We start from the raw sequence: 26,503 nt of genomic DNA, 5'->3' as shown, positions 1-26,503 counted from the left end.
TGCAGTTATGAAGAGGACGGCCTGGAAGCTCCACGCTTCGATCTCTATTATTACGCGGCCCAATTACAGCCTGCGGCACGTTGGCTGACAGACGCGGACAACTGGGAGAAACGCCTTTTCTATGGCAGGGTGGACACCCGGACACTGCAGGAAGCACTGATTCAGGGCAGGGGATCGGAGACGACTCTTCCCTATATAGTGAGACATATGGCCGGCATATGGCAGCGGTTTGCCGAGAAAGTCTTACAGAAGGCGCCCTTCTATAGGGAGCTTTCGATCTGGATTCTAGTACGCTTTATAGACATGAGAAGGTACATGTCCTTTCAACCCCGGAGGGAGGGTGGCTGCGAAGTTCTTGCCGACCTTTTTCCCAACTAGAATTTATCACTTATAAACATGCAGAACAGAACTTTGGCCTCGGGCAGGGCCAATTACTACACTATCGGGGACTCCCGGAGGTGGTGAAGATTACCTGGCAATAGTACCCGGACATTCCACCTCCGACGCAAACTCTAGATATCCTGCTAACGTGTGGTACCGGTCGCAAGTTAATCTCTCTCCTCTTCAAAGCAATGAAACTGGACTCCACCGCCCCCCCCCCCCCCCCCCGGTGCCGCCATCCAGGGCTGCCTGGGAGAGGGATCTCGCCGTCCAGCTAGATGAGAAACAATGGGCACACATAGGCTCCCTCATATGCACTGTCTCCTGTAATGCCAGATTTTAACTTGCACACTTTAACTTCTTGCATTGCACCTACCTAGCTCCGGTATCCTTAAAAGGTATTTCATGTGACAGGAGGGATAGATGCCCGAGATGTAGCATGAAGAAAGCATGCATTTTTACATTTGGCCTAGGGATGTTCGGTAGTCAGGCAGTTTTGGGAGGAGGTGGTGGGCAGGATTGCTGCGGCCACGGGCCTTCGGGTGAAGCTGGAACCCTTGAGTTGTCTACTTGCATCTGTTCGGAAGCCTAAGAAAAGGAAACTCCTGTATAAGCTCCTACAATTAATGCTAGTGTTAGCTAAGCGCAGGGTAGCTATAACTTGGATGGGGCAGAGGGGTCCGGAAGTGCCAATATGGCTCAAAGATGTCAGAGAGTGGTCTGCAGCTGAAGAAGCCCATATGAAACTCACCCGTAGGGACGAGAAGCTACAAGCGGACCTAATGATTTGGCGCCAAATGTGTACTTCTGGGTTGACGGAGGGGGAGCCCTCCACCCAAGATGCAACTGACAGCAGGGAGAGTGGGTAAGATGTAGATGACGGCACTAACCATGATGAGGAGCGGGAGGATCGATCCCAGTAATATACACCCTGAGAGTCAGTGACATGTCCCATGCTTCTTCTTCATTGTAATATGCTTACGAATGGATAGGTATCCCCATTGTGCTTTTCTTCCCCCGATGCTACCACCTGTACCACGTATCACTAATAATACCAATGGTATGCCTCTATATGCTGTATCGATGTCAATTTCTTTTTGTATTTGGTAAATGAAAAATAAAGTTTAAAAAAATATATATATATATTTTATACAAACAAATTGGTCTGAGTTCAGTCTTTCAGTGTGTGCGCCATCATTTCTTGCCTGAGTGTGTACAAGAAATGCTTAACACTCCCCTCTGATAAAGCCTCACTGCTCGCCCACACTACCACACATAGAGAGTAAGGTGCTATCTACTTTTACCTTCTGCTTACCTTTGGAGTTCCACTGGACTCTGTGCAAACTATACCTCATTTTGGTATACTATATACAGAGCCAGCTTACTACATTGACCTACTAAAGTTCGATTTGTTGCACATGCCATAAATCACATGTTCTGAATGCTCAAGCTAGTTTTACTTGTGCGAGGTAGTGTGCAAAGCTTTAAAACGTTTGGGAGGAATTGCGAGTGTCCCAACTGCACAAAATTACTCTTCTCACTTGAAATTCATGAAATGACATTTTTATGCCACGTCCAGTAACTGTTCTGTGAAAAATCCTAGTGTGGGAGTACATAACAATGCAAACTAACAGAACGTGAGTGGATGTTATTCACAGCATATGTTTTTTGAGTTATGCTTTTAGCACGAAATGTCGGATTCGCATTGCAAACATTTTTTTAAAAAATGCTTTAGGAAATTACGCAAAATTCACACACCCATAGTGCTTGACCAAAGTGTAGCAGATCAGAGACAGTTGGATTGTGGCAGAGTGGGAAATACCCCTAGCACTTAAGTGAGATGATTGGTAATGTTACTATATCTCTCCAGTGAACTTACACTAAAAACATGTCACAGCAAATTAGTTGCCTTGTTATCATACGAACGCCTGTACACATAATATCTGTAGAGGGATGTTCCTTCTATTTAGTTTGAAATGTAAAGCACAGTTCAGTATTAATGACAATGCAAGACAAATTAAATTACAGTCGAATGTAACCAAACAAATGGTAACATCAGAGAATATGTGTAGTGTTTTTGTATTTTTAATCAATGTTAAGAATAACAAAGACATAAACATAATTATTCTATTAATGAAAAGTCACACTTAAAAGCAAATGCTCAATACATTAAACTGAAATCTGCAATCTCGGGGCCAAGTAACACCAAGACAGTTTAAAAATGTACGGGGCTGCTCATTACATCTTTGTGAGACCCAAGGCAGTTAAAGTTAACCCACAACAGTCACATTCAAAACTCTTGTAATTGATTGTGCGTTTACCACCATATTAGACGAACTTAAAAACAAGAAAAACTTCTAAATAGTATATGTTAAAATATTAGTGCAATGCAATACATAAGAATGATGGCTGCAGAAACAATGCAGAAGGCCAAAGAAGTTATATGGAAACTATCTATAGTGTTCGATTTAACAATAAATAACAGTAGATGAAAATCATTATCTGCTGGAGGTGCTTCATTTTCATTGTATGTACTCTTTTCTGTAGCCATCTGTGATTAAATACACAGCAAATGAAGCCAAAAAGCCAGAATGCATCAAAACCATCTGAACCCCCTTTGAAATGTTGGAATGTGTTAACAAAACCATGAAGAAATCACACACATAGTAGAACCTGGAGCCTACGACAATAAGAAGGTTTAGGGCTGTACACTTACCCAAGATACACAAAAGTGAAAAAGAACAGCAGCATCAATGACGACATGATCAGCCAGCCATGGATAAACTGTTTATAATAAAGGAAAGAAAACAAAATGTGTTGATCTTCATGTTCTAAAGACAAAAGCATTACATAATGACTGGCAGCGAAATCAACCAAGCAGGCCAGATACCTTTGGAATAACGTTAGATTTTATTTAACCTTATCCCCTCTTAAGATCGCTAACTTCTACAGCAAAGTTGGCATGACACCAGGACCCACATACTGACCAGAACAGCTAACAAGGCCCAGACATATTTAAATTTGTATCACAGTATGATTCCAGCTAGGCATCTACCAATAGGGACTGGTTCCACTGGCGAGGCAAAGGTATGAAGGAATTAAATCAACATTTCAAAACACATTATTGAATCTTCTAATTCGAGCATGAGTTCAAATGACTGGTGATGTGTTGGAAATGATTAACTGACAGATGTAATGCTAGGAGGATCAGCTCAAATACGATGTTAGCTCTGGAACGGAAGTTCTGGAGATCTCACAGTTTTGAGAAAAGATTGTCAGCCCTTACTACAAGAGCATGAGAATTTGTCAAAGTTATTCCTGCAAAAATGCTTATGATCATTGTACTTATTTCCTTGTGCCTAGCTTCACATGACTACATGCAAATCTGCCAAAGAAAGAAAACATATGAAATAACATATATTGGATCAATTTAATATAATATCTGAAAATGGTAAAGAATACCAAGACTATAACCTGTGAGAATTTTGATTATACATAATTATCTGTAACCGAACAAAAAGACTTGTGATTCTCACAATATCTATGAGAAATGTGAAACAGCATTAAGGGGCTGATTATGAGAACTGCGTCCCCAAGACTGCCGTACCGTAGGTGGTGGTGCAACCTCCCGATTACGAGCATGGCAGTCGGACTTGGATCCCGTGGCAGCGGTGTTAAAGAAAGCAGTGGGTCATGGAGGCGGTGCCGATGCTGGCACCGCCGTGCTGATTACGACCTGCCTTTCCACCGACCTTTTCATGGCGGGACCCTGCCATGTAGAGGTCGGCAGAAAGGCAGGGAAGGGGCCCCAAATAGGGCCCCTCTGCGTTTTAGCCCATTGGGCATTTGGGCAGGGGGGATATGTTGTGCCTCCATATGCCTGCACTGCTGTGTGCGTACTGTAAGCAATTTATGACAACAGTGTGCGTACGACAGTGTAGGGGCTGCATTGCAACGGCATTGCCTTCAAGCTCTCTCTGTGAGACAAAGCATGCCGTCGCTGCAAGACCACCACCAGCCACAAGGTAAACTCCAAATGCGGCATTTGGGAGGTCGCCGGCTTGGCGGTGTTCTCCTGACCGCCGACGCTGTGGCCGGGTGGTCCAATCACCAAGGTCGTAATCAGGGCCTTAGTAACGTGGCCTCAATAGGAATGAAAAACAAATGAGATAATAAGAAATGCAATCCATGGTTCTCTTTAGGCCATGTGCAATCAAAAGAAACCAACCGCCAGCTGGAAAGAAAATGATGGAAACCAAACCTGACCTGGAAAAAATAACCTGCAATAAAATCACTATCAAGTATGCAAAAGGGCCAGTAGAGTAGCCAAGCGCAGCCACTACTCTAATCAATCTCATGCATCTAGAAACTTCACGCAAGAGTTATTAAAAAATGACAATGAATTAACCAATGCAATAGTGGAGAAGCTAAACACGTATGTAATTTCTCAAACATTTTAAGACAACCTCAGTGTATGCTTTCAGAACAAACTGCTGAATTAAATGTGAAAATCAATGCTGAGTGAGCGGCTTTTAGGGCATTTGCTACTGTATGAACAAAAGCACACATAATTTCGCTATACATGTAGCGGCAGCTTGAGTTGGCGTCTCCTACTCACATTAAACGAACATTATTTAAGTTTTGAAGGTAGGAAATCAAGTAATAATTCAGCATATCAATACAGCCGAGAATTGCTACTCAATGTTGCACTTCATCAAGAGAGATTTACAAGATACAACTTTGAACAGGGGCCTCATTTAAAGCAAATATGTTCCACAGACTCAATGGAGAAAAGGACAAAGAACTTCAGCAATAATCAGTTGAAGGAGAGCTGGAGGGAAGACTGGGCTGGAACACACTGCAAAACCACTGACATGTAGCCTGGGCCTCTTTGAAGTCGACCCGCACCCTTTACATAGGCTCGAAACGGTGCCCATATTTATTTCATTTGCTCATTTTGTTTCATACTGTAGCAGTCCCTTTTCCATTGCATATATTGTCCACAGATTAGATTTAAAGGAGAGAGTGGCTAGGATTATTGACCCATATCCTAGTCGATGGGTGCACGCATTTGACAGCATAAACTAATGAATTGTGTTCTTGGGTATCTGGTACAGGTCTGAATAAATGATCCTATCAAAGGCTTTGTACACCTCTAGCAAGAGAAGGAGCATGTGGGAGTGTGTCAACGCAGTAGCATCAAACAGGTACTGAGCCAAGCCAATTTATCTATTAACTGTCTGTTTTTTAATAAAGCCCAATTGAACTGGATTAACTAGCAAAGGCCATGCATTTTCAAGTTGTGCAGTAAGAATTTTAATGAATCTTTTAAAATCATTATTTAAAAGCACAATAGGGCACTTTACCGGCATGAATGAGGTTTTTGTTGGGTTTGAGTTCTAGAGGTGTCATAGACCCCATCCATCATGGTGTCTGCCACCGATCCTGAAAGTAGAAAGTGACTGAATCCTCAAGCTCCTGATAAAAGGTGACTGTGAAAACGTCTGGGCCTAGTACCTTGTTTTTTTTGGAGTTTCTTAATGACCTACAGCACCTCAGCAGGACTGATGGGCGATTTCACTTGCTCGGTTTCGGTCTGGGAATATCATAACAGCGAGATATTCCTCTTTTTAAATTTTTATTTTTATTTTATTCTGCGAACAAATATAACCAACATTTGGTTCCAGTACATAAAAATTCACTCGAGCACACTCATATAGTACAGATATACATGCGTAGTTGGTAATATCAGTAAAGACATTGAAACATGGCATCGAATAATCATCTGAGGACAGTTGCCCTGCTCATATCTGTTCCTAATAATAATGATGTAGCGAAGGCTTATCCCTGATAACACACGGGGGAAAAAAGTAGCAAGCAAACTATACATCTGGTACACACTCTAGTAAAGTTCAGAGTACAATTACCCAGTGTGGTGCATCTTAGAGTAAACATCCTATTGAGGCAAGGGGTTCGAGGCAGCATCGGGCATTTACGAGTGTTAAACGAGGTACATTTTGAGGGGGGTCCAGAAGTCCCGAGGTCTGTAAGGAGCGGGGATTAATTCAGCATAGGTATTTAGTTGTTCCTGCCAAAGAATCATATCGCTTAACCATTCCTTAAATTTCAGCGCCCTGCCCCACCTGCAAGCCACCCTGCGTGTGGCAAGTAGTATACTAAAGGTGCCAAATTTACGCTGTGCGGCAGGAATCGTTGTCGTGTACCCCAATAATGCCAGCAGTGGGGACTTTGGTATTTCCAGGATTGTCATAAGGTCCAAAGCTTCAAATATCTGCTGCCAATATGAATGTACTGCTCCACAACCCCATGACAAATGTAAGAAATCAGCATTGTCAGACTTGCACCTATCGCAGCGAGAATTGTCACGCAGTCCATAGCAGTGTAATCGGGCGGGGGTATAATATATACGGTTTAAAAATTTGCAGTGTGTGATGCGTAACCGACTGCTCGCGAAGGCAAGTTCAGTCTGTTTGCAGCAATAGTCCCATTGCGGGTCTGTGATTTCGCATCCCAGTTCCGCGCTCCATTTGGTGCGCGCTGGGCACGGAGTGTGTTCTATTTCAGTGTATAGGCTATGGTACATAGTCGACACGAGGTGAGAGGCCGCCGCAGTGCATAACAAATTATGTAACGGGCGACTGTAGAGGGTTCCTTGGGGTATGATGGCGTGTGTTCTTTTATACCCTGCTTCAATCTCACGTACAGGAAGATATCCATGGGGGATTCCTGGGCTTTTTGAAAGAGTTGCACCCTGTCCTTGAATTTACCATTTAGAAAGAGGTCCCCCCAGCATGTGAGTAGGAACTTATTTTTGGTCTTGGAAAAAATTCCCTCTTGGAGTAGCGGCATTCTGGGATGGTAAGTGAGTGGTAGCAGCAGAGAGTAGAGCATCGGCGCCTTAAGTATGTGAGAGAGGCGTTTCCAGGCTTTGACAGTGCAATCAACAGAAGATGGTCCCTCTGGCCGGTTCTCAGGAGTTGACAGGATGATCCCGTCAAACGGAATGGGATGTGCCAGCAGTGCTCCGTAGCCACTTGAGGTGTATATCTGGGGTGGGGGGGGGGGGGGGGGGGGTGAAACCAATAGTGTGCAAAATGTGCCTGAGCGCACAGGTAATAGAATAAAAAATTGGGCACTTCAAACCCCCCCAGGGAGTAGGGGCGAGTGAGTATGTCCTATTGCAAACGTGGTTGCTTGCAGCCCCAGATCAATCGAATAAGCTCCGATCTGAGCATATAAAAAAAAAGGTTTTCCCGGATAAAGTGGTATATTTAAAAAGAAATATAAACATTTGGGGAGGATAATCATTTTTATGAGTATACGCCCCGCAATGGTGAGGGGAGGGGCTATCCATCTATTGACGCAGCTTATGATATTATCAAGCGCGCAGCCATTATTGCAGCGTAGTAGTTCCTCACGATCATTTGTGACATGCACCCCCAGATACCTCACCCCCTCAACACACCACTCGATAGAATAGTCGGTAGCGAATGGCACCGCCACTGAAGTGAGTGGGAAGATTTGGCCCAATTGATAGTAATTCCCGAGAGCCCACCGAATTTCACGAACTCCCGCGAAAGCGGGTTAAGGTTTTGTGTCAGATTTTTTACATATAAGGTGACGTCATCCGCATACAGAGAAACCAATATGGGACGGAGGAAGCACCTAAGAGCTTTGTCCTGATGATGTTGCCCAAGTCTCACCGCGAGGGGTTCTATTGCAAGGACAAAAAGAAGCAGCGAGAGATTGCATCCCTGACGGGTGCGTCGAACAAGTTACTTACCTTCGGTAACGTTTTTTCTGGTGGATACAGTATCTGCCTGTGGATTCCTCACCTTGTGAATATCCCCTGCGCCAGCAACATTCGGAAACTTTTGTAGCAGTCCACGCCGATGAGGTTGAAGACGACGTTACAGAGACACGGCTCCGCTCGCGACTCCGCTGACGTCACTGGCTCCATAAGAAGACCTCGTCGGCGTGATGACGTCAGTTCCGCCCTTTTTTCCGTGTCTTCGAGGCACACGGACGGACTGACCGCAATATATACACAGTATACACAGTACATAATATACAAAGCAACACACACAGTGTGGAGAATAAGTAGAAAGGCAAAAGAAATAACACAATGCCTTTGACAGTAACAAAACACATTTTGAAACACCATTAATAGAATTGCAGGTATAGAAGGATGGACAACGGGGAGGCGGGTGGGTCAGTGAGGAATCCACAGGCAGATACTGTATCCACCAGAAAAAGCATTACCAAAGGTAAGTAACTTGTTCTTCTGATGGATACATCTGCCAGTGGATTCCTCACCTTGTGAATAGAATCCCACAGCAGTCCCCACTCCCGGAGGAGGGTGTCCACCCTTCTATACCAGAAAGTCCTGAAGGACGGAAAGAGCTAAGTGTCCGTCCCTCCTCACCTCGGTGTCCAAGCAATAATGTTTTGCAAAGGTGTGGAGGGACGCCCAAGTTGCCGCCCTAAAAATGTCCTCCACAGGAACGCCCCTAGTCAAAGCAGAAGTGGAAGACTTTGCTCTAGTGGAATGAGCCCTTAAACCCTCTGGAGGTTCCTTATCAGCCAAAGAGTAGCATATCTTGATGCACAAGACAATCCATCTGGAAAGGGTGCGCTTGTGCACCGCTCGACCTTTCCTGCAGCCAACAAAGCCCACGAAGAGCTGGTCATCAACTCTGAAGTCTTTAGTCCTGTCCAGATAGAAGCTCACCGCCCTCTTAGGGTTCAAGCGGTGAAGTCTCTCCTCCTCCTTGGAAGGATGAGGGGGAGGATAGAAGGTAGGAAGGGTAATGGACTGCCCCAGATGGATGGGAGTTACCACCTTAGGCAGAAATGCAGCCCTGGTCCTGAGTATCATTCTTTCAGCATGAATGGTCAAGAACGGGGGTTTTGAACTTAGAGCTTGAAGCTCACTTACCCTCCTTGCCGAGGTGATTGCAATGAGAAAAAACGTCTTTAAAAGACAACAGTCTCAAGGGACACTTGTGTAAGGGTTCGAAGGGAGAACCCATAAGATAAGTCAAAACAAGGTTCAAGTCCCATTGAGGCACAATAAAGGGAGTAGGAGGAAACCTGTTTGTGAGGCCCTTAAGAAAACGAAGAACAATAGGTGATTTGAATAACGACGGCTGATCCGGCAAGCAAAGGAAAGCCGACAAGTATCCCTTCACAGTGGCCACAGCAAATCCTTGCTGAGCAAGAGAAAGGGCAAACTGCAGAATGTCAGATAAACGAGCCTTCAAAGGATCAATGGACTTCTCTCCACACCAGAGCACAAATTTAGACCACCTATAGGAATAGATAGATTGGTGGAATGACGTCTGGCAGACAAAATTACATCTACCACATCAGGTGGGAGAGAAAAAGAGTTCAGGTTGCCCCGTTCAATCTCCAGGCATGAAGGAGTAAGCTCTGGAGGTGGGGCTTTAGAACCTGCCCCTCCGATTGCGAGAGGAGGTCTACCCTCAGAGGGAGACGGAGCGGAGGGCACGAGGAGAGGTGAAGAAGATCTGTATACCACACCCTTTTTGGCCAATCCGGGGCGATCAATATGACTTGGGCCCGGTCTTGGCGAACCTTCCTCAGAACCCGAGGAATCAAGGGTATGGGAGGAAACGCGTAAAGGAGTCGTGAGCTCCAACTCAACTGAAAAGCGTCCCCGAACGCTCCCTGCATCGGATACTGGAGACTGCAGAATGACGGGCAGTGAGCATTCTCGTGAGTGGCGAACGGGTCCAGCCGAGGAGTTCTCCACATTCGAAAGACGTGACGAACCACCTCCGGATGGAGCCTCCACTCGTGGTCGGCGGAGAACTGCCGACTGAGACTGTCTGCACGCACGTTCAGCACCCCGGCCAGATGACTTGCCATCAGACAAATCTGATGATCCTGAGCCCAGGACCATAGACGCAGTGCCTCTCTGCAAAGACAAAGAGACCCCACTCCTCCCTGTTTGTTGACATACCACATCCCAGTAGTGTTGTCCGTCAGGACTTAAACAGACTGACCGCGAAGGGAAGGGAGGAAGGCCTCGAGTGCTAAACGAATCGCCCGCAATTCCAGAAGGTTGATGTGAAGCAACCTTTCCTCTGGAGACCAAAGACCCTTGATCTCCAGATCCCCCAGATGCACACCCCACCCTAAAGTGGATGCATCCGTAATCATTGTGGCCACCGATGGAGGTAGATGAAAGGTCTTTCCTTGAGACAGATTGCCCTCCACGCTCCACCAAGACAGATCTGCCGCAGCTTCTCTGGAGATCCTCACAGACTACCTGAGATCTCCTTTGTGCTGATACCACTGCCTGCGGAGGCACCATTGGAGCGCCCTCATGTGCCAGCGTGCATGGTTGACTAACAGAATTCAGGAAGCAAACAGACCGAGCAGGCGAAGGACCTTCAGAACTGGAACGACCGCTCCATTGTAAAACAAAGGAACCATTTCCTGTATGTCGAGAATCCTTTGAGGAGGAGGGAATGCTCGATACACAGTAGTGTCCAGTACCGCACCTTTGAACAGGTTGCGCTGAGAGGGCACCAGGTGAGATTTGGGCACGTTTATCGAGAAATCCAATTTGAACAACAGCTGAGTTGTATCGTGCAGATGACGCAGCACCTTCTCTGGCGACTCCGCTTTGATCAGCCAGTCGTCCAGATAGGGGAAAACTGAGATCCCCGACCTTCTGAGATGGGCTGCCACCACTGCCATCACCTTCGTGAAGACCCGGGGTGCAGTAGTAAGACCAAACGGCAGGACCGCAAACTGATAATGTTGCGACCCTACCGAAAACCGGAGATACTTCCTGTGCGACTTCAGGATGGGGATGTGAAAATACGCATCCTGCAAGTCGATCGACACCATCCAGTCCTCCTGATTCAGCGCTTGAAGAACCTGAGCAAGGGTGAGCATCTTGAACTTCTCTTGCTTTAGAAAAAGATTCAAGATTCTGAGGTCCAATATCGGACGCAATCTGCCATCCTTCTTCGGAATCCGGAAATACCGGGAGTAGCATCCCTGACCCCTCTCCTGCTCTGGAACCACCTCTATCGCACCTTTTTGAAACAACTTCTGGACTTCCTCCTGTAGGAGAAGACGGTGGTTCTCTGAGCAAGCCCCTTGACAAGGAGGGTAATTTGGAGGGAATTGCCGAAAGGGAAGGGCATACCCATTTTCTACAAGATCTAGAACCCAAAGATCTGTAGTTACAGATTCCCAATCTTGTAGAAAATGGGTAAGCCGCCCCCACAGGACCAACATGATCCAGAATGGCGGATCTAGGGCTGCTTTGCGGTGGAAGGAGGGGCCGAAAAGGAAGAGGAGGAGGAGGAGGAGGAGGAGGAGGAGAGTTGACGGCCACGTGAGCGACCCCTGATTCTACCTCTGTATCCTTTAGACAAAGAGCCTTGCTGCTGCTGCTGTTGGGTCTGCCTGTAGGAACGAAAGGTTGCCCTTCCGAAACCTCTGTATCTTTTAAATGACCCCCTTGACTGGGATTAAAGGCCCAAAGACTTAGCCGTAGCCTTGCTCTCCTTAAAACGTTCAAGAGCAGCATCTGCCTTTTTGCCAAATAAACCAGATCCATCAAAAGGCAAGTCCAACAGAGTCGACTGTACATCCGGGGAAAACTCAGAAGACTTCAGCCACGCACCCCTCCTGGTGGCAACAGAAGACCCCATGACTGTCGCCACTGAATCCGCCGTGTCCAGCCCACTCTGAATCACGTGCTGCTTCCTGGGCATCAGTCAAGACCTCATTAAAGCCAACCCTATCCTCCTCAGATAGTTTTGGTGCCAATTTCTTCGCAGAGTCCATGAGCGCATTTATATAGCGTCCCAAGAGGAAAGTGGCATTTGTTGATTTAAGTGCCATGCTGGCCGATGAAAAGACCTTCTTGGCCGACTGATCTAGCTTTTTAGCCTCTCTGTCACCTGGAACCTGAGGAAAAGCACCCTTGGATTTTCCTGAACAAGCCGCCTGAACCACCAGGCTCTCAGGCGATGGATGCGATGTTAAGAACTCAGGGTCCCCTGGAGCCGCCCTATACCTCCTAGCAACCGTCTTAGAGATTGCGGGAGCAGAAAACAGCTTACGCCACACCTCCAACACAGGGTCAATAATGGCCTCATTAAAAGGCAACAACGGCTCCGAAACTGCAGTGGGAAAATGCAATACTTCAGTCAGAATATTTGATTTGAACTCAGTAGTTGGCAACTGAAGATCTAACAGTTCTGCAGCCTTCCTGATGACTGCATGATATGGAGCCACATCCTTCGAGGGTTCATCGGAAGGTGGAGTAATTTCCCCACTCAGGAGACAAATCCAATCCACTAGCCTCTTTAAGCTCCTCAAACACCTCGTCAGACTCCACCAGCTCTCCTTCTTCTGCTTCTTCCAGAAGGTACCTACGCTCATCAATCACTCTGAGCTTCCCTTCTGGACCGAATCCGTACAAGCGGCGTCGGCGGCGCAGTGTTCGAATCCGACGGCGCCAGCGTCGAACGTGGATCCGCAGGAGCAGCCGGCGTCGAACGAGGTCGAGCCGGCGCCGGTGAAGAAGGAAGCGGCGTCGACGTCCTTGGCGCCGGTAGATGCCAAGACGGCGTCGCCGGAAAAAATGGCATGAAAGGGGCCTGCGGCTAGACTTCCGGCACCCCCAAATTGAAGACCATTGGACCCATCGGACCCGCAGGTGCACCAGTGGTGTACATGGCTCTCGAAAATACCCCGTACATAGCATTTAAATAATGCGAGGGGTCCTGACCTGGTCCAGGGAACGCAGGGTACTGGTCAGGCATCACCGGACTTGGGCCAACCGGCGCCGACGGTGGAATAAGCGACGTCGCAGGCTTACCCGGTACTTGAAGTTCCTCAACCGGGGCCTGAGACTGAGTTGAAACCGGAGCCGGAGATGGAACCGGCGTCGGAGATGGAACCGGTGCCGGAGATGTAGCTGGAGCCGGTGAAGCCACTGGAGAAGAAGGACCAGGAGGCGAATCCGGAACGGGGGAAGGAGACACAGAGTCCTTTCGGCATCGAATTGGTGACTTCGACTTCAGAGCCGAACTCTTGTCAGAGTGATGTCGAGAAGAATGCCTCCTCTTCTTCTTGTGCTTCTTGGATCGTGAAGCATGCCCCGAAGTCGACTTCGACGCCGACCTCGACCGTGGCCTCGACCTCGTCCTCAACTTCCTTCTTCCTCTATTCTCCTTTTTCATCCTAGCGATGAAGAGTTTCGCCTCCCTTTCTTTTAGAGCCTTGGATCTCATCTTGCAACAGCAAGAACAACCATCCACATCATGGTCAGATGATAAACACCATACACAGTCGTCATGTGGATCCGTGATCGACATGTGTTTGCCACATTCACGACAGGGCTTGAAGCCAGATTTCTTTGTCGACATCTTTTTCGAAAGAGAAACCCAGAAGAAACACAAAGTAACAGTGAAGCTACCAACAGCGATTCCCGAAATCCGTTGGCGTCGACGGCGCGGAAAAAACGGAACTGACGTCATCACGCCGATGAGGTCTTCTTATGGGGCCGGTGACATCAGCGGAGTTGCGAGCGGAGCCGTGTCTCTGTGACGTCGTCTTCGACCTCATCGGCGTGGACGGCTACAAAAGTTTCCGAATGTTGCTGGCGCAGGGGATATTCACAAGGTGAGGAATCCACTGGCAGATGTATCCATCAGAATTGTAAGCCGAATAGGGGAGGAAGTATGCCCATTTATTGTCACTCTAGCTGTAGGAGAGGCATAGAGAAGACGTTCCCACGCAAGGAACCCAACAGGGAAACCCATATTTTGGAGAATAGTGAACCGGTAATCCCATTCCACCGAGTCGAAGGCTTCCGTGGCGTCTAGAAAGACCGCCACGAGAGCCAGCTGGACATTGTGCATAATGGAGAATTGCGTACGCAGGTTGTGGGAAGTCGCCCTCCCTGGTATAAAACCTGCCTGATCGGGTAACACTAGTTTCTCCATTAGGAGGCTTAGCCGGTTAGCTAGGAGTTTCACGAGGATCTTTGAGTCTGTGTTAATAAGAGATAGAAGCCTGTACGAATCGCATTGATCCGTAGGCTTACCAGGCTTTAGGAGGGATATGATGAGTGCTTCTCTCATAGTGTCAGGAAGAATCTGAGCCTCCAGAGCTTCCTCATAAACCTCCCGTAATATGGGTATCAACTGCTCAATATAGGCCTTGTGGAAATCGACTGGTTGACCGTCGGATACCGGGGTTTTCCCAGACTTCATTTTCATGATCGCTTCCCGAAACTCACATCGCTCTCAAAAGGCGCAACAAAAAATTCCCGCTGGGAATCCCCCAACCATCCCAAAGCGATCTCGCTAAGCAAGGAACCAAAATCCGGGGGAGAAATGCGCAGGGTGGTGTATAGTTCCTCATAAAAGGAGGTGAACGCTCGGAGAATATCCCGACTGTCTCTGTGGCATGTACCCGATGTATCTGAGACTTCTAGAATGTAGTTAGAGAATCTAGGCTTTTGTACTTCCATAGCAAGTGCCCTGCCCGGCCGTTCCTCCCCCCCCTCCCCGTATCGGCGCACAGTAAAGTATTTCCCCCGGAAATGAAACTCCCGCTCAGCAGTATCAGTATATTCAGTAAGTTTGTCCCGTAGCGCGGTTCTCTGAGTGCCCGATGTCTCGTGCCACAGGTCTGCTTCTAACTGTTTGAGTTCACCCTCTAGTCGATGCAAATTACCCCGGATGTCACGGAGAACCCTGAAACTCTTTGCCATGCAGAAACCGCGAATCGTGACTTTAAAAGCTTCACTGAGAGTGCGCGTACTGCCACGGAACCCCTGTTTCTGCTAAAAAAATCTGAAATCTCATCCTCTACCTCTGCCCGAAAGACCATATCCAAGAGCGCCTAAGGCACCAGCCTCCATCTGAAAGAGGAAGCTATATAATTCAGAGGGGTTATCTGCAAGAGCACAGGCGCATGGTCTTGAGTGTTCTGGCCATGTGGGTGGTGGTGACAATCTAGGGCCCTACTCCACGAGTGACGATCCAGTAGTTAAGGCGTGACCATGCCGCACGGGCCGTGGTGTAGTAAGGGCCCTCTCTCTGCCCCGGGTGACCATACCTCCACACATCAATAAGCCTGTGTGCCGGGAGAAGCTGTGAGAGAGTCTCTTGAGTTTTAGTGTAATTGTGAGGCTGAGAATGAGAGCGGTCTAGTGCAGGACACAATGTCGTATTAAAGTCCCCTCCCCATAGGATATGTGTCGAGCCCACTTTTAGAATTTGCCCCCAAAGAGAAGTGTAATAGTCTGGGTCATCGACATTAGGCCCGTAACAGACCAAGGTGACTGATTGCGTTCCCAGGACGCCCCAAAGTATGCAGTGCCTACCAGATGAATTTCCCAACGAGCCCCCCAAGACGAAAGGAGTACCTTTCTTGATCAAAATCAGTGCGCCTCTTGAATATGACGAGTATGAGGAAAAGACCCTGACCGACGTCCACTTATGTACAAAACATGGCTGCCTGTGGGGGTCAGTGTGAGTTTCCTGGAGATCCGCTATGTGAATATGATGTCTGTCTAAGTATGCCAAAATTTGTCAACACTTGCGGGGGTCAACCAGACCTCTGACATTCCACGTGAGCAGGTTTATGCGCAGAGGGTCAATGTTCGATGCCATAACTGTGATATGGGTGATCTACAGTTGATGCCTTTTGAAGCGAGCTACATGTACATGCATCAATGTATGCCGGTGAATACAAGTGGCGGTGTAGTATGTTGGAACCACTAGGCTGCAATATCAAAACCCCCCCCACAACAGCACCCCAATCGGGCCGGGATTGTCCCACCCATATAAACCCCAATTTGACCATGTTAATGCATGACAAAAAAAAACAGATCGGCATATCAATCCAAAGAAAACCAACAAGAGATAAGGGGGAATGCCCATGCCGAGGGGGGTGGGGTCGCCAGGACAACACGGAAACCTCCCTTCCCACGACCCAGTTCAGTTAGAGTCTCAGTGTCCCAGTAGGGAAAAAAAAAAAACAGGCGGGGGAGAGGGAGGAATGCTTGGCTCTACATAACTTTTTACCATCTGCTATTATGAAGTGTAGTTACATACCAAACTAGAAAAAGGAGATCATATCGCGTCTACACCAGAAGTGGTCACTTATGTGTGTCCATCTGATAGCCGTCAGCACAATAACTCCTGACCTAGGCAGCGTTGGCAACCTGTATAGAAGTCTGACCACAATCATATGAATAAGGAAACAAGTTAAGCAACGTCAGTCCACCGAGGAGTCATGTATGTCATCACTCTGCCCGGCTACGTGAGAGACCCATCAATCCGCTGGAGGAGACGGCGATCTAGAAGTGCGGTCCTCCAATGCACCCCCAGGAGAACGGCGGGGAAGCGATTTTAGAAATTCTTCCACCTGGTGGGGATTCGTGAAGAAGGTGCTTTTCTCCCCGATAAGAGACCCTCAGACGTGCCGGATACAGAAGGTTACAGAGTTTGTGTTGGACTCCCATGAATTTACGGCGCGCCTCCTGCACCGCAACGGTGAAGTCAGGGAAAATGGTGAATTCCACCCCGTTGTATCGCAAGGTCTTATGCTCTCTTGCCAGCTGCAAGGCATCGTCAGGATCAAGATACCTGAGTAGGCGAGCCACAATTGGCCTGGGCGGCCCGCCAGTAGGGGGGTGCGGCACCAGCGAACAGTGGCACGATCCACAATGAACTGAGCAGAGAAGGGGTCGTTGTCACTGGCACCACGCAGCAGCCGCTCGACGTACTCCTCCATGAGGCCCGTGTTGGTGCTTTCTGGTATACCCATGATCCTTATATTGTTCCGGCGGCTGCGGGCTTCAAAGTCTTCATTTTTTCCAGCAATCACTTTAAGTAGTTTGTCCATGTGCGACACCTGCTGTTGTAGTTGTGAAGTAGCATCTTCAGTGTCCGATATGCATAGCTCAGCTTCTTTTCGCTGCCCATCATGTTTGTCTACCTTCTGGACTAAAAAAATCCAGGAGCGTATTCGTAGTGTCTATCTTCCCTAACAAATCAGACATGCTATGCTGCAGGGCAAGAAGTAGCGACTTAACCTCACCCCCCTGGGTTGAGGGCTGAGAGTGCGACATCTCTCGAGATGCCGGGTTTGAATCCTCCGAATTCGAGCGCATGGTCACCCTCTTGGACTCAAACATCAGTTTAGGGTGTCGGCCATCCAGTTTTCCCATTGCAGTAGCCAGACCCCGTAACGTTCAGGCTTGGGCGAGAACTTCTGCACGTTGTAGTTCCGAGAGGCGAGGTCTCAAGAATCACTATTGTACGTTGCCGCTGCGCATAGTGACCCCCAACCTTGCAAGTCCTCAATGGCCCTGCACTTGCACAAGCCTCCAAGTCAGTCACAGTAAGATTGGGTGGAAAACAAGCAAGGGACGTGCTGCCAATGACCGTGGGATCACAGCGCAAACAGCCCCCTGCACCGCCAAGGGCCTAGTCATTCACGCGTCTGCCATGTTGTCACGTATTAGGAGAGATTCATCCAGATAGCAAACCAGCCATGGGCCTAGTTTGAACGGCGTGCCCTGAACCTCTAGGCAACAGCCAAGGTGTCACAGCCCAGATGGCAGACTATGTCCATGCAGGGGTAAGGCAACGGCTGTCCGCTCTGCATCCAGCAGCAACCAAAGGGCCCAGTGTGCAAGAGCGCCCTGAATACAGCACAGCGCGAAGAAGCAGAAGGTTGATGCAGTGCAGGGCCACCCTCTATCACTGTAGACAGAAGTTGATTTGTATGGAGCAGTCAGGGCTAGTACGTGGGGCCCAGCGACAGTGCTAGGACATCCAAATGTAGTGGACAGGCATTTTGTTTTGGGGCCTGGGCAGTCCTGCCACCGGTTGAAACCTGACTATAGCCCCGCATGACGTGTCTCACAGTGCCAGCAATGCACGCGTGGGTTTAAGGGCTCACCACGCGCAAGGATCATCCACCCAGTGAGTCACCAAGGCTGGGCAGGCTGGGAAGTCCAGGTCAGATGAGTCTGCGCCACCGGCCCACACCGTGCGTGTCCCTCAAAGCGGGCCGCGGCAAAGTCCAAAAGCGCTTAACCGGCTCACTCACAGCCTTCACCACGTCGCAGCGATGCAGATATCTTGCAGCAGCAGGCGCAGTGACAGTTGCGGCCGCGCTGCTGTGCGACTCGCACTGGTCCCAATGAGGCCCACCAACCATGTGGGAGCAGTGGCACTCACGCGACCTCCGCAGCCAGACGGAGCTCCAGACGGGATTCCAGCACACCCCGCCTCTCGGTGCATACGGCCCGGCCGCCTCACGGAGCGCCGCCCTCAGCAGAAAACAGCACCGGAGATGGCTGCCTGATTGAGCTGCAGAATCCAGATATGCTTCTTCAGATCCTGTGGCAGAGGCAAAGGATAATTGAAGGATTAGGAGCTAAGCAGCCGGAGCCTCACAGGCGTGCGGCCATCTTGGTCGTGCGCCACCTAGCAAACCCAGCGAGATATTCCTCTTGCTTGGCACTTCTTGTGTTCTCTGCTCGGAAGAGATCTGAGAACAAATAGGAAAATACCTTAACTATACCATCTGAAGAAGTCACAATCCTCTCTGTCAGGGCTGACAAGCAGTTTAATGTATTTTTAGTATCGGCCAGTTTGATTTTATATGCCAAAAGTCTGTCAGCCTTTTCCCCTCTCCCATAATAAAGCTGTATGGTTTAAAGCAATTTGAGGGCTGCCTCCCTCATCAATAACTGTTCAAGCAAACCTCTGACCCTGGGTCGTCGCTATATACACTTCGTGAGCATGTTGTATGTGCTGAAGCTACTGCTGCAGTGTATGCTGCTCTAGGTCTGTTTTCCTGGTTTAATTTTGTCAGACGAATGTGGTAGCGTGAAGGATGAGCTCGCACCTGAGAACAACTTTCACTGCATCCCAAAAGATTGACCAGGAAACCACAGAAGTCACATTCTAGAAGTAATGTTCCCAGGCCTCCCATTCCGATCCTTTCGTAAATCAAGGAATATTGAGGTTATTCCATTTTTGCCGAGAGGTATTACCCTCAGGCTTTACAAAGCATGATTGTCCTACCACTGATGGAGAAAACTGAATTCAAGATAAAGCTGCCAAATATATAGAAGCCAATTTCAACTCCTATTTTCTTAGCTAAAGTCACGGAGTCAATTGTCACTAATCAGCTCCAGGATTACCTAAAAAGACATTTGAAATCCTATGTATCTTGGTACCGCCACTGACTGGGACAAAAAGCTAGGTATTTAACACTGTGGACTATGGGCTTGTGCACAATAGGCTAGACCAAGAACATGGTGAGAGTGTAAAAGCAATACAATGGATCAGGTCGCTTCTAACTAGCAGGATTCAATGTGTTCAACAGGGTCAATATAAACTTGGTACTACAGGTGTCCAGTGTGGAGGTCCTCAATGTTCAGCACTCTCCTCGTTATTGTTCAGTTTCCCGTTTTGCATTGTTAACCAAAGATCCTGGCCTAGGATTCCAGATGTATGCAGATGATGCAAAGCTCTTTGTAGACCTAAGTAATGCTGCCCCAGATGCAAAAGCTGTCATATGTCTGCAAAAAGTCAGTGAATTGTTTTTATCTTACAGCTTGCATGATAGAAATTCTTCATTTGAGTGTTATGGATTCCGTGGTAGGCGCTGTCTGGACAGAATACTTTGGTGTTGTCTCAATATCTGCACAGAATGTTGTAAGAATCATGGTGTTACTTTTGGCTCATGTGTATGTTTTGCCTCCCAGATGTCTGAAGTAACTAAGCTTGTTCAGTTTAATTTGTGTTATTTCTCCAAGTATCCCCACTCTTATATGTTGCAAGCTATATCGATTCAACAATGGTATTCCAAGACTATAGTACTGTTCGGTGGCATCCTTGAGTATGCCACACTAGAATACACAGACATTGCAACCCATTCAGAACCATGTACTTCACATGATATTTGATTTAAATAGATCTGGACATAAAACGCGTTTTTTAAATTCTGCTGGGGTGGTTGCTCATTAAGGATTTCCTTATTTCTGGACTCTGTTTTTTCTTTTTTTAAAGAACTTTGAGGAGTGGCCCCAGTCTACATGCAAGCACTTTTAAAATGTCAAAGACATGAAAGAACCTTAGGATTCCCCGCCAATTCAAAATAGAGAGGTTCCAAATGAAAATGATATACATTTAGAGGCAGGGTGTTGAGTGTGGCTAGAATAAAACCCCGGAATATGCTACCTTTAGACTTGTGTCATGCTGTACCCTTTCAATGTTCGACGGGAAATTGAAAAGGCATTTACTGAATAATAGCACGTAATGAGCTGGATTGTTAACTGTGTTAATACTGACTGTTTTGTTATTTTTTATTTGCATAGTTAGTTTTATTTATGTTTGTATTTTGAATACATGCCTTGAAGCTGAACTTGTTCCAGCATTGTTGACCATTTACAAATACATTTACTAGTCCTATTATTACTCATAAAATATATTGCCAGCGGCTTCTTTCTCGCAAACCATGCAGGGAAAACGTCTTGGCATCTATATAGGTTCAGGCTAGCCCTATTCTTCAAATAGTTTGCGTGGTTACAATAGGATTAAAATGGTCTGTGGGAGTTTCATTACTCAGTTTCACCAATGCACCAGTCTTCTTAGAGTAAATTGGTTATGAATATAGGGCTCCTACTCAAGAAATCGAGGCTTTGAGGTAGAACCTTACCAGCACAGGTCTCCTAGGATACATAATGGAGTGAAGCAATTTTAGTTTAGGGATCTTAATGATCGTTCTGTTCAGACAGCAACCACGTTCCCTTTAGTTATGCAGTAGACAGAGTCTAATGAGCAACGTATATTAAACTAATACAGTAAAAAAGATTACCATTGTCTCAAAGAAGTTTGGCAAAGAGCTTCAAAAGTATGACGAGATTCACTAAGAATGGGTATTCTTTCCATGACCACAGAAACAAGCATTTGCAATGCAATAGGTCTCGCAGTTACGAGAGTTTCAGCTATTGGATTTCTAAATAACAATGCCTTGTATTTATGTTTTTAAGACAAAAACAAAAATAAAAGGCATTATTTGCAATGTCAATAGCTCAAACTCACGTAAATGCAAGATCTATTGCATTGCAAATGCTTGTTTTTGTATTAGAAGGGATTGCTATCTGCACAAAAATCATGCTTACCACAACACAAATTCCCATGCAGTATGGTGCAACAGTGTCTGTGCTGGCACATGGCAGTTAAAAGTGCATAAGTGCAGGGAGAGAGCAGAACACCTCCACATCTTAGTAGATACAGGGCTGTTCTGCTCTCTCAGGTTTTCACAACACAGCGCAGTGACTTTACTGCTGTGTTGCGTTGCGTGATATCTTTGGCAAAACTGTGACCAACTTTATAGGAGGGAGACAAAGTAAAAGCAAGATAGGCAGAAAGAGAAACAAAAAGATGAGGAGAAAGGCGGAGGATGAAGGAGAGTGAGTGTGGTTGAAGGCGAGTGAGTGTGGCATAAGGAGTGAGAGCAAAAGAAAGTGCGAGATTGTGGACGAAAAATAGATAAAAAAGAGTGATGAGGGATGTGGAAAGAAAAGAGCGAAATAGAGGCAGAAAGGAATAGAGGATCCAGTGAAAGAGAGACAGAAGTAGAAAGAGAAGAAGGAGGAAAATAGAGAGAGAGGGAAAGAGGAAGGACGAGGCAGATGTGATATGGAAGAAGAGAAAGTGAGAGAATAGTTACGTGGCGGAGTTTGCCCTAGTTTCGTTCGTGTTGTGGCTCTGACCCATGCTAGACCCCCGTCTTGGCACTGGCTTGGGGTTACCCCTGACATCTCTGGCTCGCCCACCTCTCGGTTACCATAACTAAACTTACACAGTCACTGCCGCTCCCACATATGCAGCAGCCCCTCGGGGGGAGCGCTCCAACCGACATGCTAAGTACAGCGCCTTGGCTGCTTTTCATGTGAACGCCTCCATGGGGTATACTTTAGTGCCTTGGTGTGTTATAATTTCTCACCACAAGAGAGCGCCAAAGACCACTTCAGAATACAAACATTTTAGGAAGGCGAACAAGACCTGGGCTGGGAGTGCGAGTTTAAATAATTCTGGAGGAATGCCAAGGTTAAAGTAACATCTGATATTGGATTCTAGGAGAACCACCATAACGGACTTATGTGAGCCTGTTTTTTCGGTATACTGTGCCTGGTCAGTGATTGGATGCGCTGCAGTCATTCGTTCAGGGATAAAACCGCTGGAGGGTGATACCATAAATATTACCACAGTGCACGGCAAACTGAATAAACTCTCATATCTACTTAACAGACACTGTTAATATGGAAGGAGATGCTGTGGTGGTCGGACCCATCACAAGGGGTGATGGTATCCATTGTGATGATGAAGTCCAGAGTTTCGCCTTTATTATGCGTTGTAAAATCAACAATTGATGGACAGAATGCAGAACAATGTCATACATTCAACCCAGTACAGAGATCTGGGCCTAAATCCATCGTTTTTTTGCTCACCATGCCGTTCCAGTTTGAACCCAGCCATATGCAAATCAGTCTTGACCCTGTGCCTCATGGGTACAGTCCAGCCCGAACTGCCAAGCCAGGTTCTCCCTGGACTGGAAACAAGCATCCTAGGACCGGTTTCGGGGTTTCACCCCTCTTCAGCCAGGATAGCTTGATTCCAGTGGCATGGAGAGCACGGGACCCACGTCTGGGCATACCGTTCCCACTCGGGGTGACAAATGCAAAATCAACAATTGATGGACAGAATGCAGAACAATGTCATACATTCACCCCAGTACAGAGATCTGGGCCTAAATCCATTGTTTTTTTGCTCACCATGCCGTTCCAGTTTGAACCCAGCCATATGCAAATCAGTCTTGACCCTGTGCCCGAAACCGGTCCCAGGATGCTTGTTTCCAGTCCAGGGAAGACATGGCTTGGCAGTTCGGGCTGGACTGTTCCCATGAGGCACAGGGTCAGACTGATTTGCATATGGCCATGTCTGAACTGGGGTGGTCGAGTGAGCTAAAGAAGGATGATGGATTAAACCCAGATCAGTTGACTGGGGGTGAGTGTTTGATTTGCTCAATCGCTCCGTCCAACATCCTCTTTGGTATCGCTTTGTTCGCCCTAAGTTGGCAGGGAATGCCCAGACGTGGGTCCCTTGCTCACTTTGCCACTGGATTCAAGATAGCCTGGCTGAGGAGGGTTATGAACCTGAAACCGGTCCCAGGATGCTTGTTTCCGGTCCAGGGAAGACATGGCTTGGCAGTTCGGGCTGGACTGTTCCCATGAGGCACAGGGTCAGACTGATTTGCATATGGCCATGTCTGAACTGGGGTGGTCGAGTGAGCTAAAGAATGATGATGGATTAAACCCAGATCAGTTGACTGGGGGTGAGTGTTTGATTTGCTCAATCGCTCCGCCCAACATCCCCTTTGGTATCGCTTTGATCGCCCTAAGTTGGCAGGGAATGCCCAGACATGGGTCCCTTACTCACGTCGCCACTGGATTCAAGATAGCCTGGCTGAGGAGGGTTATGAACCCGAAACCGGTCCCAGGATGCTTGTTTCCGGTCCAGGGAAGACATGGCTTGGCAGTTCGGGCTGGACTGTTCCCATGAGGCACAGGGTCAGACTGATTTGCATATGGCCATGTCTGAACTGGGGTGGTCGAGTGAGCTAAAGAATGATGATGGATTAAACCCAGATCAGTTGACTGGGGGTGAGTGTTTGATTTGCTCAATCGCTCCGCCCAACATCCCCTGTGGTATCGCTTTGTTCGCCCTAAGTTGGCAGGGAATGCCCAGACGTGGGTCCCTTGCTCACTTTGCCAATGGATTCAAGATAGCCTGGCTGAGGAGGGTTATGAACCCGAAACCGGTCCCAGGATGCTTGTTTCCGGTCCAGGGAAGACATGGCTTGGCAGTTCGGGCTGGACTGTTCCCATGAGGCACAGGGTCAGACTGATTTGCATATGGCCATGTCTGAACTGGGGTGGTCGAGTGAGCTAAAGAATGATGATGGATTAAACCCAGATCAGTTGACTGGGGGTGAGTGTTTGATTTGCTCAATCGCTCCATCCAACATCCTCTTTGGTATCGCTTTATTATGCGTTGGCCAGTCACAATGTTGAATCAGCTCGTGGACGCTCAAGAAAGATTTGAGGCAAGTTACAGCTTGGTCATTAGGGTTAGACCAGTGGAGGTTTAAGTCACCAAGGTAGATGTGGGACAGAACGGAGTCGACACAGGCAGAGATGATTACCATTGATTGTTCGATGAAGGGGAGGTTGTCCCCAGGGGGGTGATAGAATGTGTGTAATTTGCACACCGGATGATTGTTACTAGAGATGTTGAGACAAAGGTATTCGCAAGATGATGGCGTAGAAGACTCTGAGAGGGAGACCGCGATAGTGCTCCGATGTATACAGGCCAAGCCACCTCCCAGTTTCAAAGCTCTGTCTAGATGAATTATGTCATGAGTCGGGGGCACTAGGAGGTCTAGGATAGGAGTGGAAGAGGGATTGAGCCAAGTTTCAGTGAGGATGATGATGTCTATCTCATTGTGTTGGATGAGGTCGAAGATATCAGAGGAGTGTTTGCTGGCTGACCTGCAGTTGAGTAGTACGCATTTAAGTTGTACCGGAGAAAGGGAGGGAGGAGTCTGTATGATGTTGTATGACGGTTGTGGGAGTTTGTAGTCAGGGTGTAGAAACAGGGGTCCCCCAGGGTCAAGGGTGGACTCTTGTTACACCCTCAGCGGCACTAGGGCGGCTGGGTGCAGAGTGCTGAGGACCAATGTTATCCAATGGGGAATAGGGGATCTTCAGTTGGTGGCTGCTTACGAGCAGGACACAAGGTTGTGGAAGCAAAGCTCCTGGACTTCCGCTCAGGGCAAATGGGGGTTAGTACATGGTAAACACTCTTTTTTCCACCAGTTTTAGGGCATATAAAGGAATTTGCAAAACAAACTAGAGTGGAAATGCCAGCAAAGTTAGGATCGATCTCAGCAGCTTACTTTTAAAAAAGGAGCACTGCAAAAATTAGTCTCTCAAATGTGAGAATTTAATCAGTTAGGATTCCCAAATATTTAAACACCTGCTGGCTTTCGGACAGACACCCATAGAGTCAGGCAGGCTAAAGTCTACGAAGTTGGCAAGGAGGATTTTGGACATGCTGGGAACAACTTTAAAACAGAAGTCACACAGTCATTCCCGATTAGATCATGGACATAAGCAGTCACTGACATCACCATTCATAAAAAACTGGCTCATAGAGATGTAGCAATTTTGCAAGTGGGCACCTCATATTTACAGAATAGCAGAAAAGTAGCAGCATTTTCTTGAAATCCTCAGTTCAAAGGTCCAGAGAATAACTGAAAGGTGGAATGGCAGCAGGTTGCCCATGTGAAGTGATGAAGCACACTCGTGGAGGTAAGGTAAGTAGTACTTTTCACTCGAGGGCAGCACAGGACCGCAAGTCCTCTCAGCTCAGCCGGCTCACCCAACTGCTAGCGCTACATCCACCAACCATCATAGAACCACATACAAACCTAAACACGGCTGGCACGGGAATGCATAGGCACAAGCAAGCTATCGCGAGCCACGACAGATCCCCCTTTCTAAAATAAACAAAAAATAAAAACTGCAACAAGCTTAACAATGCAAAGTATGGAACCCGCCACATTCCCCCTTTAAACAGAAAAATAAAGAGAAATACAGAAAAACAGTATACCAAGTATTTAAACGTTCCACAATAAAATCCTTCAACCATGAAGGAGGTTTACACTTGCGTTTGTCCAACTTATTTTCATCTATATGAGACTGTGGATCTTCAATGTTTTGGGTTGGAGTTCGCATCTCAATTAGAGGTGAATTTACAGAGTATTCTTGTTTTTCATTACTAGATACAGCATCATTCATTACATAAGATGGAGTGTTGACACAAGTATCAGTCCCCTGTTGTTTAATATTAGTTTCAACTTTGTCACTAAGAACACAATTAGTGTCCATTGAGTCATCCAGATTAACATATCTCTTTGCTTGACTAATGTCAATGACCCAATC

General features: G+C 47.3%; 1 protein-coding gene across 3 annotated transcripts in view; it reads right to left on the bottom strand.

Annotated features, from left to right (window-relative positions):
- Positions 1-26,503, bottom strand: part of PSEN2 (presenilin 2) — a 575,466-nt gene that overhangs the window by 292,500 nt on the left and 256,463 nt on the right. For all 3 annotated transcript variants that reach the window (XM_085611985.1, XM_085611987.1, XM_085611986.1), the window contains exon 5: positions 3,098-3,165. In XM_085611985.1, coding sequence (XP_085468111.1) covers positions 3,098-3,165 — 68 coding nt within the window. The remainder of the gene's footprint in view (positions 1-3,097; positions 3,166-26,503) is intronic.

The sequence above is a fragment of the Triturus cristatus genome, chromosome 6, assembly GCF_964204655.1.
Source record: "Triturus cristatus chromosome 6, aTriCri1.1, whole genome shotgun sequence".
Classification (NCBI taxonomy): Eukaryota; Metazoa; Chordata; class Amphibia; order Caudata; family Salamandridae; genus Triturus; species Triturus cristatus.
This window is presented reverse-complemented; position numbering and strand designations above follow the sequence as displayed.